The following is an 18,885-nucleotide window of genomic DNA, read 5'->3' as shown; positions in this document are numbered from 1 at the left end:
GCACAATGTCTGCAGCCCCAGAAGGCCTTGTTAGGAGCTGCAGAGCCCTGCCACCAACCCTCCACCAGTGTTTCAAGGTCCCGCCCTTACCTCTCAGAGCCCCTTTCCTTCACTTTCCTTAATTCTCAGTTTTCAATTCTCAGGGATATTGGGGAGTCGAACTGAGTTGACTGTGTGCCAGGCAAGCACCTTACCCACTGTACTATCTCTCTGGCCCTCAATAGCACCTTTTTTTCCCCTATTTTGGGTCACACCCAAAAGTGATGCTCAGAGGTTACTCCTGGCTCTGCACTCAGAAATCACTCCTGGCGGTGTGCGGGGGATCCTTTGGGAAACCAGGGATTGAACCTGGGTTGGCTGCGTGCAAGTAAGCACCCTCCCCAGTGTACTATTGCTCCAGTCCCAATACCGCCCCCCCTTTTTGTTTGCTTTTTTGGGTCACACCCGACAAGGCTACCGCCCCCCCCCCCCTTTTTTTTGCTTTTTTGGGTCACACCCGACAAGGCACAGGGGTTACTCCTGGTCTGCACTTAGGAATCACTCCTGATGGTGCTCAGGGGACCATATGGGATGCTGGGAATCGAACTTGGGTCGGCCGCACGCATGGCAAACGCCCTATCCACTGTGCTATCACTCCAATCCCAATCGCGCCCTTTTTATGCCCCACACTGCACAACTTCTTTTTAGGAAGGGGACCTTCACCACCTCAAATAGACTAGAACTCTCCTCCCCGTTCTCCACTGGACCTGTTTAGTGGTCAGACATCTCACATCGACATGAAAACACCTACTGAAGTGAAGTCGAGCTTTCTCTCCTCCTTCGCAAACACAGTACTAGAAGTTGACTTTTACCAAACGTGACCAGTCATTTTGTATAAGCACAGTAAGGACTGGGATAACAATGCAGAGCTCTTCCATATATGACATTACATCTACTTAAATTAGAGCGAGGTGGCATTGTCTAGGAGCGTCTTGTCATTTTTCCCAAACTATAGGCCTTGTAACAATTTTGGTTTTTTGGGGGTTTTTTTTTGTTTGTTCGCTTGCTTGATTTATTCTCTTAACCCCAGAGCGTCCTTTGGGTCTTGGAGCAGAGAGGAGACCGTCTCTGAAAGACACTGTCCTTATTCCAGCAGAACTTTGGAGCCCTGTGGCGCTCCCATGCCGTAGCCAGAATGGTATGACACTTGGCTCCAGGCCTATCATGGCCACGGGGGACTCCGTGGGCATTAAGGAGTGATGCAGGTCAGGATTTTAAGGCCTAAGTTAGGCCAAGATGACAAACCCCCAGGGTACTGTGAGGTCTACCTGGCACATGTCTTTTGCCCTTCATCAAATGTTTGAGGTTTAAAAGCAGTGGCTACCTGTCACCCCATTAGCAGATGGAAACCCTTTACAAAGTTCTAGTGATATAAGCAGTTTTTTCTTTCCATAGACAAGGCAGTGCCTTAAAATATTCATTCATTTGTTTGGGGGCCACACCTGGCAGTGGTCAGGGCTTACTTCTGGGTCTGACTGAGCTCAGGCGTCCCTCCTGGCGGGACTCAGAGGAACAGTGGGGTGCTGGGAACCGAGCTGATTGAGTGAAGTTGAATGAGTCCCAGGCAAGTGCCTTACCTGCTGTCGGATCTCTCCATCCTGTACCAGGAAATATTTTTTAAAAATCATATTAAAGGCACCACTGGAGAGAGAAAAGCAAATGCAATACTTTTCTTCATGATAAGATGCAGTTTATCCATTTTCTTTAAGTCAAATAGAAGAGTTGTTAAAATCTGCAGAGAGAAAACATGAAACTTAAATAGCAAGAATTATATGCTTAATCAACTCAGTCCCATGTTGAAAGCATTGATTTTCTGTAATTTTCATGACAAGTTTGCACTCTGCAGAACTTGTTAAATGTTTTTTCTATAGAGAGTCCTGGACATAAGGCATTTGAACAATTCGATAGCTGGCAAAAGGTTTAGAATGCTCACCACCGAAGAATAATTGGCACAATTGGAAAGTAATTCTGTTAAACTATGATATAAAATTTCCTGAAATACTCAGAATTATTCAAAACATATGAAAGTGCCAGGAGCCAAAATGTCAGTCCAGCTTGACCTGCGATTTAAGAACTAATCTCTTCTTGGAAAAATGTTAAAGTACATTGTGTAAGTTTCTGAGCTATGCTCGGGATACGTGCCATGAGCCCACCCTTAGGGCTCACACCATGATTTATTGAAAATCTGCATGCTTTATTGATTCCCCATTTTGCCCACTTCCTCATGTAATCAATTATATAAGGCTAGCTTGGGAGAAATAAATTTGGAGCTTGATCAGAGTCTTGACTAGCTCCCATTCTTCTGTCTCTCTCTTTTTCCCACTGCCGCATCCTCTCCTGGTTATCCCCATTGACTAGTCCCCTGGGTCGGGGTGTGAGAGTCCCTTGGATTCCCAATTAATTTTAGGATAATTCCCCAATACTATTCACATCCATGTCAAGGTTAAACATTTCTTATATCACAATATGCTTCTCGAAAAGTCTCAGTGTATTGAATATCTGATTTATTTACACATATAAGTTATAATATAACATATAAATAGGAGGGATATTTATTATAGAACATATCAGGAACTCTTCTAAAACCTTTTGTATTCACCATTTCTTCAACGAGGTCTATCCTAGAATTTTTATTTCTGCAAAGTCTGTCTTACAGGGATTAAAAGGCAAAAAAAACACACAAAGGGGCTGGAGCTATAGCACAGTGGGTAGGGCATTTGCCTTGCATGTGGCCGACACGGGTTCGAATCCCAGCATCCCATATGGTTCCCCAAGCACCGCCAGGAGTAATTCCTGAGTGCAGAGCCAGGAGTAACCCCTGAGCATCATCAAGTGTGACCCAAAAAGAAAAAAAACCCCCACAAAACCCTCTCATTCACTTGCTCATTTAAATATCATAGCAAATAATAAAAAAATTAGGTTTTTTCCTGAAATGAAGGCAAAGTTTACTTAAAAATATGGTCATAAAACTGTTATGAAATAATCTCACTAACACTTGCCAGCAAATGGTCCAGGCAGACCAATTAAACAAAAATTTTAGTTTAAAAACATACATCAGCCTTCCCATACTTTTTGTCCTTTTAGCAAAGAAAAGTTAAATTCTGGTCTTATTCATACTGAAGATATGAATCAAATCCTTTTAATAATAAGGATTTAAGATCCTATAACAATCCAGTTTGACAGTACAATTTTTCTAAAACATAATCCTCAGAGCTTTCTCACATTCCTTTATATTTCCCTTACACAGTTTTGCTTTAAGACAGAATTATCAAGTTGGAGTCATGATTGAATTAATCTAGTATCATTATCCTATCTGATAATAATAATCAAGGTAGGATAAAAATTTTGTATCCAAGTTGGATCCCAGTGACCCTCATGTTCAAACAAAACCATTACATTTTCAACCAGTCCTTATTTATCACAAACATTTTGACCAGATATTCTAACAATTCCATCTGGAAGCAAAACAAAATTAGGGCACCCTGGAACACTAACCTTCATTCAGGTAAGAAGAGCTTTTTCCAGTTTTTATTCAAATTTCAGCTATTTATACAACAAACTAGTTGAGCTACTTATATTTGTAAAAACACAATACCTTTCTTTGATTTAATTTCAACGATTTAATTTCAATAGTTCTACATATTTTTATTATAACTCCGTGATTTGCCAAGTTGTTTATAACACCGTTGATTCAGCCATTAAATATTCTGACACTGGGGGGCTGGAGTGATATAGCACAGTGGGTAGGGTGTTTGCCTTGCACGTGGTGAACCCGGGTTCAATCCCCAGCATCCCATATGGTCCCCCAAGCACTGCCAGGAGTAATTCTTGAGTGCAGAGCCAGGAGGAACCCCTGTGCATCATTGGGTGTGACCCAAAAGGCCAAATATATATATATATGTGTGTGTGTGTGTGTGTGTGTGCGTGCGCGCGCGCGTGTGTGTATTCTAACACCAATCCCACCACCAATGCAACCTTCCTTCCACCAGTGTCCCCAGTCTCATATCCACCACCCCATCCTGCCACCAAAGCAGGCATAAAAGAATTTATTTCATATGTTTGTTATAACACAAAGACAAATGGAACCATCACGACTTAGACTGATAAAAGTTTGTTTGTGATCATTGTTTTGTCTCATAACGGAGTCCCTGAAGTCCCAGAGGACCAGCCATGTCACTGTTTAGGTGCAGTGAGCTCGGTGGCCTCTAAGTAACTTTCCCAGCAGCTTTGCTGTGATCTGTACTTCATGATAGTCCTGGGAAGTAGAACTGGGATGAATTGGTGGTTTGACCATTCACTGAGGTTCAGCTGTGGAGCTGCACGATTTTTTAAAAAATATTTTTTAATGAATCACCATGAGATGCGGTTACAGACTTACAAACTTTTGTGATTACGTTTCAGTCATACAATGACCGAGTACCCATCCCTCCACCAGTGCCCTAATGTTCCCAGTATCCCTCCTGCCACCCCCACCCCATCACCCTCTTCCTCTGTGGCAGACACATTCCCTCTTTCTCTCTCCTTCTGGGTGTTATGGTGTGCAATTCAGGTACTAAATGGCCATCATGTTTGGTCTGTAGTCTACTTTTGTGAATATAAAGTCACAGAATGGGAGACTAACACCCAAGGATAGTAGAGATAAGGGCCAGGAGGATCTCTCCATGGCTTGGAAGCCAGCATCACATGCTGAGGGGAAAGGCAGTTGGGATGGAGAAGGGTCCACTATGCTGAATGGTCTCTATGTCAGCGGATGCCTGTGACTGTGGACCATGGGGCAGTGGGGTCGTGGGGAAGAGAGGGGAAATCTCTCGGCCCCCTGGCAGAGAAGGCCCCCAAATTGTCAGCCCGGACCAGTCGTCCTAGGAATGTTGACCCGTGTCAGTTTCTTCTGAAGCTTAGCTGTGGCACGGAGCCTTTCTCTGTTGGCAAGATGCTGGGTGCCAACAGTGCTATATTTCTGCTTCAAGTTTGCTTCTCAGAACTGCTGAAATCACGGGACCAGAGCCCTAGGCTCGCTTTGCACACAGCCAGCCTGGGTTCAATCCCCAGATGGGCCCTAAGTCCTGCCAGGATGGAGCTCTGAGCACAAAGCTAGGAGTAAGCCCTGAGCACTGCCAGGTATGAGTTAAAAAAAAAAACTGCTGAAATCAACTTGCAGCTTCAGGGCATTTGACACAGAAATGGGGTCTCATGGGAGCAGCATTTTGACCCCGAAGGAAACTCCATGGATGGAAGCTCATAATGTCTTTCCTGGGGATCAGCTTGCAACACCTCACAGAGCTGAGAAAGACGACCTGGGTCCACGCTGGAGCCCTGATCTGGAGCTGTTCAGAGGCGGGTGCTGGGTACGGGGCAGGGAGGGCACAAGCCCTATCACTAGTATGGACTGAATCCCAACCAGAGGCCTGTGACAGCTCAGACCTGCAGCTGGTGACACCCCGTCTCCAGCGTCCCCTGTACGTGCCCTGACTTCCCAGCTGATGACAGAGGCCTGATGGCGGAGGGGCCCAGCCATGCCCCTGCCTCTGGCCTTCTTCCAGGCTATCTCCAAGCGTTCTCTGGAAGTCCTGGGGCCTCGGTGGCCACAGTGGGGGAATAGGTGACCCCTCCACAGAGGGGGACAGCAGGGGCTGCTGTAGCCTGAGAGAGAGATGGGGATGTGTGCCCCATAAGCCATGAATAAGCTCTCTGACCATCAATGGGATGACTTAGGTACCAAAAGGAGGGGGCACCCGGATTTGAACCGGGGACCTCTTGATCTGCAGTCAAATGCTCTACCCCTGAGCTATGCCCCCTGGCATGTCCATGTGGCCTGATGAGCACCTTTGCTTGTGAATCCCTGTCACTGGGTGAGTCAGGTCACTCCCCTGCCCACTCTCAGAAGATGCCAGACCTGTCTCCTGGGAACCTCCTGAATGCCAGGCCTCAGGGCAGTGGGGTCAGCAGAGGGCAGAGATGGGGTCTCTGAAGCGTCCCCCTTCCCAGGGCTTCTGTTGCTTATATGAGGGTCTTCCCAGGCCTTCTAACTGACCCCACACTCCTACTTGCACCCAGCCCTACTTCCGTTCCTAAAGGAGGACAGAAATGACTCAGATTCGAGTCCCGAGCTCAAGGAGTGGGGTGTGGGGTCCACACGCACAGGAGATAAGCAGGCTGGTGGCCTTCGAGCTGGGGGGACGCAGCAGTGCCCAGCAACACCGTGCCCAGGTCGGGCCAAGGCTACATCCAGGTCTGCTGGGCCCGCCCTGGCACCCACGTCTCTGTGTGTGCAGGAGGCTGAGGGGGACTTGGGGGGCTACTGTCCCCACAGCTCGCTTTCTGCTTGCCCTGTAGGGGCCCGAGTGAGCACCCCGCTCCCGGCTTCTCCGTCCTGAGAGGACTCAGTGCACAGGAGAGGGAAGTCAGATATTGGGGGGCTGAGGGGGAGGGTTCAGAGTCTCAGGGTGGCAGGGGGCTGTGAGCTCAATTGCTGCCGTGCAGGGCTAAGAGCCTCAGATCAGGCGGGAATGTCCTGTGATTACAGAAGAAAGAAGTGGCAGGCGGCTGGTGGACACCAGCCACATTTAAGTGGGCGGGAAAACCAATACGATAGGGGGCACCCGGATTTGAACCGGGGACCTCTTGATCTGCAGTCAAATGCTCTACCCCTGAGCTATGCCCCCACACCTGTATGGGACTCTCATGAGCACCTTTCACCCCAGAGTCACTCCCAAACTCCTACAGTTCAGAGCAAGTTTCTACTCTTCTCTCCAGGCTGGAAGCACCTTCCCAGGACTCCTGAATGGTCCTCCACCAGCTGCCCTGGGGTTGCCATGGTTGTCCCATCCCTCACGGAAACAGCCCCTCCCACCTGCTTCTGGCCTAGCTCTCACGTGGCTGTGCTCCGGGAACCAGACCCAGGCCTCCACCATGCAAAGCCCGGGGCTTGCTCGTTGAGAAATCTCCCTGGTCCTCCCATTGCTTATTAAAGTCTAAGTTTAAAAGATCATAACAAAAACTCTGCTCTGTCTTGCTCCTGGTCCCTGAATCAGACAGGTGAGGTTTTTTTTGTCTGTTTGTTTGTTCTTATTTATTTTTTGCTTTTTGGGTCATGCCCGGCAAATGCACAGGGGTTATTCCTGGCTCTGCACTCAGGAATTACTCCTGGCGGCGCTCAGGGGACCATATGGGATGCTGGGAATCGAACTCAGGTCAGCCGCGTGCAAGGCAAATGCCCTCCCCGCTGTGCTATTGCTCCAGCCCCTGTTTGTTTTTAATCAAGCAAATTTCCTCTCAGGGAGTTTATTCATGACACTATTTTATTTCCTTCCTAAAACATGGATTGTTCCATCAGTCTAACACAGCCCAGGATTTCCGTCTTCACAATAAAAGATGAAGCTTAGAACTGGGTCAATTGTCCCTTTCTCTTTTTCTCGCCTCCCAGTTCAAAATGCTCACATCTCTTGATGGCCAGCATTCTCTTAGATCTGCAGTTGGGCTCGACACATTCAAGTCTCAACACAATCTTCTTTGTAGTTTTAGCCTTTTTCTGGAAAATAGGCTTAGTTTGACCACTCTGCTTAGTTTGACCGTAACCACTCTGCTTCCTGTCATAACGACGTTTTCCCTGGGCATACAGAGAATCCTTGCCCTTCTTGTACTGTGTGACTTTGTGGGGCTGATGTTTGCCACATTTCTTACAAAAAATCCGGCGGGTTTTCTTCAGTACGTTCAACATGCTTGCAGCAATGGTGTCCGTGAGGAAACTTTTATTTTTAATGTAGGAGTATTGCTATTTATTCGGCCATTGATTAAGCTGACTGAAGCAGGCATAAACTTCACATTACTTTTAAAAAAATTTTTTTAAATTCAGTATTCGTGAGATAGACCATTACAAAGCTGTCCACGATTGGGTTTCAGTCACACAATGATCCAGCACCCATCCCTCCCTCAGCGTACATTTCCCACCATCAATGACTCCTGTTTCCTTCCCACCAACCCCCAACACCCCCCACCCCAGTTTCCTTCTATGGGAGGCACTTTCCTTCTTGCTCTCTCTCTCTCTCCTTTTCCTTTTGTGCATTATGGTTTGCAATACAGGTGCTGAGAGGTCATGGTGTTTGTTCAGGTCACTCAGTATTTTTATCAGGACAGTAAGACTGGAGTGGCTTTTTAACTGGGTGGCAGCTTTGGGGTGTGGATGTGACTTTAGAGGCTTCCAGAAGTACAGGGAGATGTGGGGAGGTAGCCTATGCCTATCCCGAGAAAGCCTGGAGATTTCAGTCACAAAACCCGCATACCCGAACTTTCAGCTGATTATGTCTCGGTGAGGTTCGTCCTGAGACTGTAGAGTCAGGCCAGGAGTATGGCAGTGATTTTGGATTGTGGGAGCTAGCAGTTGCCGCGGGGCTTTGCTTGGGTGGGCACCAGGCTGATCTGCCCCCTACCCTGATTTACCCAGATCTGTTCATCCATGCAGGGGTCCAAGATTAACTGCTGCATTTGATCTCTTTTTGTTTGTTTGTTTGTGGGTCTCAGAGATAAGGCAGATAAATGAGCTTGTATAGCTGAGCCAGTGGTGGTTTGTGGGCACATAACTAACTTTTGGGCATTTAATTTCTTGGTAAACTTGGTCCTAAGTTGTTGGGGTCTGCCAAAGGCACAGCAGCAATTTTGGGGTGTCAGGAAGCCTGAGGCAGCATCAGCCTGCTGATACACTCACCCCACAGGTACAGGTTGACCTATGGTGCCACCATACCCCTGTTGGGTTCTTTCTTGTAATCTATTTGCCCCCATGATTTCAGATAACTTCACCTCTTACAATCTGCTCTAGCTAATCACTCTTCACTTTTTTAAAAACATTATTTAATTCATAATAAGCGTCATAAAGTAGGGATCTTTCCCTGCCTCCATCTTTATTAAATCGTTCTCTATGTTTCTTGGATATGCATTAATAGGCATTGACAACACTATTTAAAATTCACCCCTGAAGTTAGTGATCATCTCAGGTCCTAACTGCTTTGTTCATTGACTATGCAAGACTTCCCACAACATTTAACGAGTGCATAAAAAGAAAGAAGCAGGTCGGGGGATTTGGGGTCACACCCAGCGATGCTCAGGGCTTACTCTTGGCTCTGTGCGCAGGGATCACTCGTGGCCAGGCTCAGGGGAAGTATATTTATGCCGGGAATAAAACCCAGGTCAGCCATGTGCAGGGCGACCCCCTCCCTGATGTGCTACCTCGCTAGCCCTAAGTGCAAAGTGTTTGTAAAATAATTTTCCCAGGGAGATGACTCTCGGGGATCGGACATGCCCATCCTTGTTTTCTGTGATGTCACAGCTGCTGGCTCTGGAAATGCCGTAGCAATTTCACAGTGATAGACTTTCTTCCTTCCCTCCCGCTGTCCTGGATTTCCAGTCTGGAATGTGTCTCACAAAGGAAGCCTGTCAAATGAATTGCTTTCTTTAACAAAAAAAAAAATTTTTTTAATCCGTTTTTGAGCCACACCGGTGGTGCTCAGGGCTTGCTCCTGGCTCTGCACTTAGGAGTCACTTCTGGTAGTGCTCAGGGGACCATACAGGGTGTCAGCAATTAAACTGAGGGTGGCTGTGTGCAAGGAGAGCACCCTACCCACTGGACTCTCTCTGTCTCTCTGTCTCTATCTCTGTCTCTGTCTCTCTGTCTCTCTCTCTCTCTCTCTCTCTCTCTCTCTCTCTCTCTCTCTCTCTCTCTCGCACCTCAGCTGCTTTTTCTAAGAGTTATAAGAACTTTTATGTCTGTGGTGTCTCAAATGACCCGCAGCCCTGAATAACAGTTGAATGACCATATCAGGTGCCTCAGACCAGGGGACTAGCCCGCAGTTTGACGTGTCTCGCCTGCCCTGTGCCTCTCGCCTGCCCTGTGCCTCTCGCCTGACCACCTGACTCATTCACTCCGGAAACATTAGGAGTCCCCTCGGTCCCGGGATCTGGAACCACAGGCCAATGTCCTCGGCAGGGGCCACCTTTTACCCTTCATGCTGGTACTTGCAGGATTTTTCTAGAGCAAACCATGTCCATCGAGGTGGAAAACTTTCCAGTATCCTGTCACCTCCAACATTTCTCTCTCTCTCTGGGACTTTCAGAGCTGGCTTTTGCACTTCCTATTTTCAATTTTATCGTGTGTACGTCTCTGAGTGTCTAGACTATGCTTCTTTTGTTTGTTTCATAGTCTGGAAAGCTGCCTCAAACGCTGCTCTCAAAGGATGACAGAAGCTGTCTGTCTTTTTTTTTTAATTTTAATTATTTTTTAGAGCGTTACAAAGCCATTCATGATTGAATTACAGTCATACAGTGTTCCAACACCCATCCCTCCACCAGTGCACATTTCCCAGCACCAGTGTCCCCAGGTTCCCTCCCATCACCCCCCACCCTCACCCCTTGCCTGTCTCTATGGCAGGAACTTTTCCCTTTCACTCTCTCTCTCTCTCTCTCTCTCTTCTCTCTTTCTCTCTCTCTCCCCCCATGTATCCCTGTCTCCCTCTCCCTCTCCCCTTTTGAGCATTGTAACATGCTTCAGAAAATCAACTTAACTAAGGAGGTAAAGGACCTGTACAAAGAAAACGACAAAGCGCTACTTCAAGAAATGAAAGAGGACAAATGGAAACACATCCCCTGCTCATGGGTTAGGAGAATTAACATTTATTTCTTTTTAACGAGGAAGTTTGCTGTTCGATGATCCTTTTTCATCATATCTTCTTCCTACTGCACACCAGGCCGAACTTCATGTCCATCACAGGACCTGCATGCATGCTTACTTGGGGAAACTGAGGCATTGCCACACAGCCTGGGTGGCTCCCCCCAACCTCCCCCGAGGCCTGCATCCTCTTGCCTGCAGTTCAGAGTGGGACCACCGGGGGACACTGTGACACAGGGTTGGGTTCTGTGCTCATCCCAGGAGCCTCAGGTCCAGACTCGCCCTTGCTGATGTGTCTGTGTAGACCCTGCAGAAGGCCCTGGTCAGGCACACACGTGCTCCGGGCTTCCGGGAACGGTGCTCCCAACTCCCTTCAGTGGACACGGATGGAGGGTCCCCAGAAGCGTCTGCAGACTCAACCTGTGCTGAGTAACTCAGAGACAGAGATCAATAAGCAATCTGGGAGATGCACCCCAGGCAGAGACTATGCTGGAGATGAAAAAATAATCAGAAAATTCCCACTCTGAACGTGCTGCTTTGCACTAGAGAGATGCAGCCAGTCGCACCAGGGCAAAAAACAGCCCCGAATCATGGGGCAAATTATTCTGAGCACTGCCATGTCCCCACAGCTCACACCTGACGCAAAGGCCACCAGCCCACTCTGCTTCTGTCACAGATGGAATGTTCCTGTGGCCCCACAAAACCCGCTCCTGCGGCTGTGACTCTCATTCAGGTCACTTCCAGTCTCACGGAGGAACAGAGGTAGGACTGGGGTTCATGTTAAGCCCTGAGCAAAACCAAAGAGGCCATGGAAAAGGAGGGGGTTGAGATCTCTCCTCTACCTTCTGCTGACCGCCCCCCCCCCCGCCCCCAGTGCATCAAGGAGGCTCCCAGGAGACGGGTCTGGCAGCTTCTGAGAGTGGGCAGGGGAGCGACCTGACTCACCCAGTGACAGGGACTCACAGGGAAAGGTGCTCATCAGGACACATGGACATGCCAGGGGGCATAGCTCAGGGGTAGAGCATTTGACTGCAGATCAAGAGGTCCCCGGTTCAAATCCGGGTGCCCCCTCCTTTTGGGTCCTAAGTCACTCACTTGAAATTTAAGGGCCCCACTGATGGCCAAAGCGCTCCATTCATGGCCTGTGGCCCCCCCTCCCCCGAGTTCCCTCTCAGGCTACAGAGGCCCCTGCTGTCTCTCTCTGAGGGCTCACCTACCCCACTATGGCCACTGAGAACCCAGAGCTGCTTGGGACATCTTGGACGTGGGCTGGGAGGAGATGAACTGGATAGCAGGGCTATCCCTAGGCACCTATGCCCTGGGGAGTCTGCCACTAACAGGGAAGTTGCTGTGGGAGTTAGGCTGAATCCACCCCCTGAGCCTGGGGAGGGTCTCATGGGGAGGGGATGAGCAGTAGGTGATTCCTTGAGACATCATGGACCAAAGGAAAAGAAGACACAGTATGGGAAAGAGTGGCTTTGCAGGGGCCAGAGAGATAGTGCAGTGGGCAGGGAACTGCCTTGCACTTGGCAGACCCACGTTCAGTATTTGGCATCCCATAGAGTTCCCCAAGACCAAGCCTACCAAGCATGGTCCCTGAGCACAGAGCATGGAGTACGTCTCGGGCACCACCAGGTATGGCCCAAATAAACAAGAAAACCCCACCCCAAAAAGTCACTTGGCTGGCACCATCCATCTTGCTTAAACTCTAGTGAGCAGATTGTTTCCTTTGGGGGCAGGGCAGGGGTGTCCATGAGCACCCTGTCAACTTGCGGGGCTGGAGGAAGTGTCACAGAGGGGACACGTGGGCCAGCCTGGCTGCTGCACGACCATCTCTGGCCTGTTTCAGGCACAGAACGGATCTCCTTGTCAGCGAGGAGCTTTATCACAAGAAGCTGCAGCTGGGTCATGTCAAACGCCAACGTCTGCCACATGGACTCAGGGCCTGATGGATCCTGAGCAGGTGTGGAGGGTCCTGACGGTGCCTGTGTCTGGCTGAGTGCTGTTCCCAGCAGCTGCAGCTGTGGCCGTCTGCACACTTTTGCTGCCTGGCCGTGTCTCCATCCTCTGCTGCCTCCTTATCCTTCTCAGGAGTGGGGCTCTGAGGCACCTGGTTTCTACACTGTTTCCCTCCACGCCCGAGTTTCTCTGGGGACTGTGGGTGCAGGCGGGGTGGCCTGAGGTGTTGGAGGAGGCAGGGGCTGAGGGGAGCCTGTGAGGATGCCAAGCCCAGGACAGGCCCCAGCACTGCGGCAGGGAGGGACGGGGCGGGAGGCTGGCTTCCCTGGGATCTGCACTGGGAGTGCGGCAGCAGTACCGGATGAAGAGGCAGATGCAGACAATTTCTGGGGTGTGCTCCTGCCTCCCCGCATGGAATACAGACAGGAACTAGCCCTGAGAAGGAGGATTTGGGGAGCACCAGCTCCTGGGGAGGGAATGGGACAGAAGGAGGAGTCCCAACAGCGACTTTCCAACCACTGCTGCAGGCTGGGGTCAGGCCTTGAGCTTGCACTGATGGTCCACTGGGGACCAGAACCCTGGTCTCAGGAGGCCTCAGGAGTGTGGAGCCAGAGAGTCCTGGAAGGTGGGAACCTCAGTCCACAGGAGCACCAGGACACAACTGAAGAGTCCTCTGAGGGGTCCAGCAGGTCTCAGAGCGGGGGGAGGGGCTGTGATTGGAGACAGAGCAAAGGCTCTGACTCGGTCTGTCTGACAGTGGGGACCCCACAAGGCTGCTCTGTGCCCCTCGGTGTGTCCCAGGGTGACCGCAGCACCCAGGGAGCAGGGACGCGGGGTTCAGGGGCAGGTCTGGAGCTCAGGCGCTGCTGCGTTGAGGGGCCCACCCAGGGCCAAGCTCACAGGACGCAGGGCAGCCCCTGCAGTGGCTCAGAGCCCGCGTGCGACACGGAGAGGGAGTCACAGCCTGAGAGGGAAACGGGCCAGGGAGGAGCAGGCAGCAACCAGGAAACTATGTTGGAAAACTCACCTAATAGGACATTCTAGAAATGCAGCCTTAAGCCCCGAGGGAGGGGCCGAGTACTGCAACTGCTTGCCAGGCCCTTATTTACATACGCGCTCTGATTGGTTGTCCTGGGTAGCCTTCCTTGTGACCTGATAGGTCAATCCCAGCACCTCATTTCCATAAGGAGAGCTGATCCCAGTGCAGGGAAGGGATGCTCATCCCATACAGCAGCTCCCAGCCTGGCAGGGTCCTTGTCCCTGCACTCAGGTGGGACTGCTGTGGTTACAGAGAAGGGGCTCACAGCCAAGACGCTGGGGGTGCTGCCCTGGGAGCTGTGACCTGCAGGCTGGGTGCTGCTCTTCCTCACCTGCAAAGGGCCCCAGAGGAGGTTCAGTCCATGCAGGAGAGCACCTGGCCAAGCACGTGTCTGCTAGGAGTGGGGAGGGTGGCTGAGATGGAAGGGACAAGAGCTGAGTGGCCCCAGACCTACTCTGCAGGTGGGGGCTATTGAGGGGAACACCAGGCAGCCCTGGGTCTACAGTGGCCATAGTGGAGTGAGCAGGGCCCCTTCAGAGAGAGGGATATGAGGGTTGCTGCAGCCTGAGCAGGTACTCTGGAGGGGAACCCCACAGGCCATGAGTGGAGCTCTTGACCATCAGTTGTCTCCTAAACTTCAAGTGAGTGACTTAGGACCCAAAAGGAGGGGGCACCCGGATTTGAACCGGGGACCTCTTGATCTGCAGTCAAATGCTCTACCCCTGAGCTATGCCCCCTGGCATGTCCATGTGTCCTGATGAGTACCTTTCCCTGTAAGTCCCTGTCATGGGTGAGTCAGGTCGCTCCCCTGCCCACTCTCAGGAGCTGCCAGACCTGTCTCCTAAGAGCCTCCATGCAGCCTGCAGCCCAGCCTCAGGGCAGTGGGGACTCAGCAGAGGTCAAAGATGGGGTCTCTGTGCCCCTCCTTTCCCCTTGCTTTATTGTATAGCCCAGCAGATGATCAAACTTACAAAATGACCTCATACTCCTACCAGGATCCCAGATATTCTGGCTGTCCCTTCAGGAAGAACAGAAGACTCAAGTCACACAGAGTCCTTGAACTGGAGGAGGTCCCCGTGAGCTTCCCAGGAGACTTTGTGAATCAGGACAGAAAGAAGTTCATCAACCTCCCCCCTAAAGCCTTTTGCCCTGCTGAGGATGTCAGTCCCAAAGGAGAGACACCTTCTGTGCAGGTGCAGGTCACAGGTGGCACAAGCTCTGCGATGCTCACTTGTGTGTTGTATCAAAGGCAGAGACACGTTTATCTTGAAGATCCACCAGAAATAATGTCCCTGCCAAGTGTGGGTGCTGAAGACAGTGACAAGTTGTCAGGGCCAGATGCCGCCTCTGAGGGGTGGGGGCCCTGGGGGTGCACAGAAGGAGTTGGGGGAGTTGCGGAAGGGTCACTGCTTGGTCTTTCCAGCATGGAGAGATGAGAGGAATCTTGCCCTGTCCTGTGGGAGTGTGGGGTGACTCTGGGTAAAGATGACTTTGAGACCCATCCAACAGGTGTGGGGGCATAGCTCAGGGGTAGAGCATTTGACTGCAGATCAAGAGGTCCCCGGTTCAAATCCGGGTGCCCCCTCATTTTCCCCCACGTTGATATTGTGCTTTGTCCCTGCACTTCTAGTTCCCGATGTCCATTGGCATCGAGTACAGATTCCTGGCTTTCTAGGACAGCAGAGGTGGAGATACAGCAGTTGGTGGTTTTTTTCACAGATGTCTGCTAGAACCATCTGAAGGGTCTTGAAAAGCACCATTGGGCCCAGACACATCCCAGAAGATTTCTCTGTATGTGGGCTAAGCCAGGCAGCCAAACGTTCATGGTCAAGTGTGTAGTAGAGTGAGAGCAGCTTCAGCAGAGCTTCCAGAAGGTTCACAGCACAGGGCCCCCTCAGCCTGTCAGCCAGCACCTGTGTCCATCATCTTGGTCCATCCCATAAGCAGCTTTGGACTTGACCTGAGCAGAGTCTCCTGGAAACTTTGCTCTGACAGTACACTATGCTCTTCTGTGATCCGTTTCACCAAGGGGCTCCCCAGGGATGAGGTGGGACTGATCTGCTCAGTGGAATGACAGGTTCTCAGGCTCAAGGACAGTTGCAGGTCCAGAAGGTATGCAGGGATGACACAGCAATATTTCCTGTAATATCACCAGCTGTGTGAGTTTTCAAACAATCTCTACTTATCCACACTTTAAAGCCACATGTGTGATTCAGCAGCTAGGGGTCTGCCATCCTGAGGCCGACTGTGTTTGAATCCAGCATTCTATATAGTCCCCAGAGCACCACTAGGAGAGAATCCTGAGTGCAGAGCCAGGAGTAAATGCTGAACATTGATGGGTGTGGCCTCAAACCAAAATCAAACAAATAAAAACAAAAAAATAACACTTGTCTGATCCAAGCAATAGTATGGCAGGTAGAGCACTTGCCTTGCATATGGCATACACATATTCAATCCCCCTTATCTGAAATGATTCCGTGCAGAATGATTCCTTCTTCCAGGAATGATTCCTATGTGCCGAGCCAGGTGTAAGCCAGAGTGCCGGTACAGTGCTAGTCACTTGCCTTGTATGAGGCTGACCTGAGTTTGACCTCTGGTGCCCCATACAGTCCCCTTAGCCCACCCAGAATGATCTCTGATTGCTAACCAGGAGTAAGTCCTGAGCACTGCTGGGTGTGTCACAAAAAGACAAATAATAAATTATAGGTCGACATCTGGCTAGAGCAATAGCACAGCGGCTAGGGCATTTGCCTTGCATTTGGCCGACATGGCCGACCTGAGTTGGATTCTTCTGCCCCTCTCGGAGAGCCCGGCAAGCTACTGATAGTATCTCGCCTGCCTGGCAAAGCCTAGCAAGCTACCCGTGGCGTATTCAATATGCAAACACAGTAACAAGTCTCACAATGTTACTGGCCTGCTCAAGCAAATCGATGCACAACGGGAGGACAGTGACAGTGACAGTGACAGGTCAATACCACTGATGAACACAGATGCAAAGATCCTTAACAAAATATTAGCAGATAGAATCCAATGACATATCGAAAAGTTCATACACCACAACCAAGTGCCATTTATCCTTGTATGCAAGGATGATTTAACATTCATAAGTCAATCAACATAAATCCATGATATCAATAAAAGAAAAGATAAAAAAACATATGATCATATCAGCAGATGCAGAAAAAGCATTTGACAAAATCCAGCACCCGTTTATGATGAAAACTCTCAGCAAAATGGGAATTTAAGGAACTTTCCTCAATATAGTCAAAGCCATCTACCACAAGCCCACAGCAAACATTATTCATATTCACACAGCAAGCATAATCAATGGAGAAAAACTAAAACCTTCCCTCTAAGATCAGGGACAAGACAAGGATGCCCACACTTGCCACTTCTATTCAATATAGTACTGGAAGTACCTGCCATAGCAATTAGGCAAGAAAAAGATATTAAGGGCATCCAGACAGGAAATGAGGAAATCAAGCTTTCACTATTTGCAGATGACATGATACTATACTTAGAGAACCCTAAACTCTCTACTAAGAAGCTCCTAGAAACAATAGACTTGTATAATAAATTTTCAGGCTATAAAATCAATACCCAAAAGTTCAAGGCTTTCCTATATGCAAATAATGAAAGAGAAGAAAGTGATATAAGAAAACCAATCCTGTTCACAATCATACCACAGAAAATTGAGTACCTCAGAATGAGCTTAATTAAGGAGGTGAAGGACCTATACAAAGAAAACTGCAAAACACCACTTCAAGAAATAAAACAGGACACAAGGAAATGGAAACACATCCTTGCTCATGAATTTGGAGAATTAACATTGTCAAAATGGCAATACTGCCCAAAGCATTATACAGATTCAATGCGATCCCTATAAGGATACCCATGGTATTCTTCAGAGAAATTGATCAAACACTTCTGAAATTCATATGGAACTATAAACCCCCATAAAAAGCTAAAGCAATTCTTGGGGGGAAAATGAGGACGCATCACCTTCCCCAAACTCAAACTGTATTACAAAGCGGTAATAATTAAAACAGCATAGTATTGGAACAAAGACAGATCCACAGACCAATGGAATAGGGTTGAATATCCTTACACACACCCTCAAATGTATGATCATCTAATCTTTGATAAGGGAGCAAGATATATAAACTGGAGCAAGGAAAGCCTCGTTAACAAATGGTGCTGGCAAAACTGGACAGCTACATGCAAAAAAAATGGGTACAGACCTCTGCCTAACACCATAAATAAAAGTCAGATCAAAAAGGATTAAAGACCTCAACATCAGACCAGAATCCATAAGGTGCATTGAAGAAAAGGTCGACAAAACCCTCCATGACGTTGAAACTACAGGTGTCTTTAAAGATGACTTGCCACTGACCAGGCAAATGGAAACAGATAAACAAATGGGACGATCTTAAACTAAGATGCTTCTTTACCTCAAAAGAAACAGTGACCTGTGTAAACTCACACAAGAGCACACACACAGCGGTGGTGGCTCTATCTCTCCTGCTGCCCACGTTCGGTAGTCTCACCCTTCTCCCACCCCAGGGAGGTCGATGGCAATGGTCAGGCGGAGGAAGGAAATGAGGCCGAATGGTTAACACCCTACAGTGACCAGAATATAAAGCCAACTTACAGAATGGGAAAGGATAGTCACCGAATACCCATCTGATAAAGGGTTGATATCAATAATATACAAGGCACTGGTTGAAATCCACAAGAAGAAAACATCCAATCCCATCAGAAAATGGGGTGATGAAATGAACAGTAACTTTCTCAAGAAACCTGAATGGCCAAGAGGCACATGAAAAAATTCTCTTCATCACTAATCATCAGGGAGATGCAGATCAAAACAACAATGAGATATCTCACACCACAGAGACTGGCACACATCCAAAAGGACAAAAGCAACTGCTGTTGGTGTGGATGTGGGGAGAAAGGGACTCTCCTTCACTGCTGGTGGGAATGCTGCCGACTGGTTCAGCCTTTTTGGAAACAATATGAATGTTTCTCAAAAAAAAAAAAACAACTAGAAATTGAGCTCACATCTTTGAAGATACCTTCATCTTTGAAGATACCTCCCAGCAATACCATTTCTGGGAATATATCTCAGAGATTCAAAAAAGTAGAGTAGAAATGACATTTGTACTTGTATGTATATTGCAGCACTATTTACAAT

The 18,885-nt window shown here is 48.9% G+C and overlaps 1 protein-coding gene and 5 non-coding genes across 6 annotated transcripts; 2 read left to right on the top strand and 4 right to left on the bottom strand.

Moving 5' to 3' along the window:
• Positions 1-5,762: 5,762 nt before the first annotated feature.
• TRNAC-GCA (transfer RNA cysteine (anticodon GCA)) lies at positions 5,763-5,834 on the bottom strand. The gene has a single exon. It is a non-coding gene; the product is annotated as a tRNA-Cys (tRNA).
• A 795-nt stretch (positions 5,835-6,629) lies between these two features.
• Positions 6,630-6,701, bottom strand: TRNAC-GCA (transfer RNA cysteine (anticodon GCA)). Its single transcript has one exon. It is a non-coding gene; the product is annotated as a tRNA-Cys (tRNA).
• A 716-nt stretch (positions 6,702-7,417) lies between these two features.
• On the bottom strand, positions 7,418-7,756 carry LOC130016039 (60S ribosomal protein L36a-like). The gene has a single exon (XM_056106793.1). It carries the CDS (start codon positions 7,754-7,756, stop codon positions 7,418-7,420), a length of 339 nt encoding a protein of 112 aa, XP_055962768.1.
• A 3,936-nt stretch (positions 7,757-11,692) lies between these two features.
• Positions 11,693-11,764, top strand: TRNAC-GCA (transfer RNA cysteine (anticodon GCA)). Its single transcript has one exon. It is a non-coding gene; the product is annotated as a tRNA-Cys (tRNA).
• A 2,592-nt stretch (positions 11,765-14,356) lies between these two features.
• Positions 14,357-14,428, bottom strand: TRNAC-GCA (transfer RNA cysteine (anticodon GCA)). The gene has a single exon. It is a non-coding gene; the product is annotated as a tRNA-Cys (tRNA).
• Positions 14,429-15,204: 776 nt separating this feature from the next.
• Positions 15,205-15,276, top strand: TRNAC-GCA (transfer RNA cysteine (anticodon GCA)). Its single transcript has one exon. It is a non-coding gene; the product is annotated as a tRNA-Cys (tRNA).
• Positions 15,277-18,885: the final 3,609 nt, after the last annotated feature.

This window comes from Sorex fumeus, unplaced genomic scaffold (genome assembly GCF_029834395.1).
Source record: "Sorex fumeus unplaced genomic scaffold, SorFum_2.1 ptg000143l, whole genome shotgun sequence".
Taxonomy (NCBI): domain Eukaryota; kingdom Metazoa; phylum Chordata; class Mammalia; order Eulipotyphla; family Soricidae; genus Sorex; species Sorex fumeus.
Note: the sequence above shows the minus strand (reverse complement) of the source record. Positions and strands in the feature narration are given on the sequence as shown.

What these genes read in the sequence shown, in the direction of transcription:
- LOC130016039 (XM_056106793.1), bottom strand. Translation starts at nt 7,756, where the DNA reads ATGTTGAACGTACTGAAGAAAACCCGCCGGATTTTTTGTAAGAAATGT.